This window comes from Acanthamoeba castellanii (assembly GCF_000313135.1).
Source record: "Acanthamoeba castellanii str. Neff unplaced genomic scaffold scf7180000082867, whole genome shotgun sequence".
Taxonomy (NCBI): domain Eukaryota; phylum Discosea; order Longamoebia; family Acanthamoebidae; genus Acanthamoeba; species Acanthamoeba castellanii.
Genome location: NW_004457428.1, coordinates 4310 through 5388, shown reverse-complemented (window position 1 = coordinate 5388; position 1079 = coordinate 4310). Strand labels below are relative to the sequence as shown.

Below are 1079 nucleotides of genomic sequence, written 5' to 3'. Positions count from 1 at the left end.
GATGTGGAGTACCCGGCACGGGCGGACTTGCTTTGCCTGCCGCCTTCAAACAGTTGAACTTGGTGACGGCCTTGTGCCCTCCGACACGGCATGCTTGTTCATGGAGAGAGAGAGAGATTTGTGTTAGCGGGGGTTCACTATTGCCCCCCCCCCTCTCCCAACAGGCGCCTTGCACGAGGGGACGGCTGGGTGCCTACCTTGGCCAGTTCACCGGGAAGGTGAAGGCGCACGGCCGTCTGGATCTCTCTGCTCGTGAGGGATTTCTTGGCGCCGATTTCAGCAAGGGCCGCAGCTTCCTGCAAGCATTCACCATCATGGCGCCATCTAATGAGAGGTCAAGTTGCTCCAGATCACTAGGTTGAAAAAAAAGTACCGCTTGAATACGATTCGAAATGTCATGAACGAACGAGTTCATGATGGCCATGGCCTTTTGGGAGATGCCCGTGTCGGGGTGCACCTGCTTCAGCACCTTGTAGATGTAAATGCCGAAGCTCTTTTCATTGACCGTAAGCACTCTCTTCTTCCTCGCCATCTTCGTTCTCGCGATCTTGCGTCCTGCCGAATAATAAAAGCTTGTTGTGGGTTACATGCGTTGCGTTTCCACGAATTTTTTTGGCGCAAATTTTTTTTGTTAAAATTTTGGAAGTAAAATGCCAAGGACCAATTACAAAAATCAAAAAAGGCCAGCACGTGGTTGGCCAAAGGGGGTCCTTCACCCTCGCATAGGGCCGAGAAGAGGATCAGCAAGCAGGAGAGGTCCGCCCTCATGCGAGGCCATCATGGCAGCCGTCTTCTTCCACTCCTCGGCCACCTTCTCAGGTGCCATTCTGGAAGATGTTTGATTGTTTGTGTGTGAACGAGATGATCACCCGCGCGGATAAAAAATTGGATCATCACCAGGTGTGGAGGGGAGGACATACGCGTCGGGGCGGAAGTTGAAGAGGAGCGCACGCAGCTGGGGACCCGAGAGCTCGACGAACTGTCGCCGCACGGCCTGCGGCTTCGCGAACACGGCCTTGTCCATCACCAACAGCGTGGCCGCCTCGGTGATGTGCTGCAGCTGGTCCCTGCGGTCGTGC

General features: G+C 54.9%; 2 protein-coding genes across 2 annotated transcripts; both read right to left on the bottom strand.

The window, feature by feature from the left end:
* Positions 1-137: 137 nt before the first annotated feature.
* Positions 138-532, bottom strand: ACA1_001870 (histone cluster 1, H2bb, putative; the record flags this gene model as incomplete). The annotated part of the gene is made up of 2 exons (XM_004338463.1): positions 138-296; positions 374-532. The coding sequence occupies 2 exons, from the start codon at positions 530-532 to the stop codon at positions 138-140; spliced, it is 318 nt and encodes a 105-aa protein (XP_004338511.1).
* Positions 533-712: 180 nt separating this feature from the next.
* ACA1_001860 (uncharacterized protein) lies at positions 713-1024 on the bottom strand (the record flags this gene model as incomplete). Its single annotated transcript, XM_004338462.1, has 2 exons — positions 713-827; positions 921-1024. 2 exons carry the CDS (start codon positions 1022-1024, stop codon positions 713-715), a joined length of 219 nt encoding a protein of 72 aa, XP_004338510.1.
* Between the last annotated feature and the right edge of the window lie 55 nt (positions 1025-1079).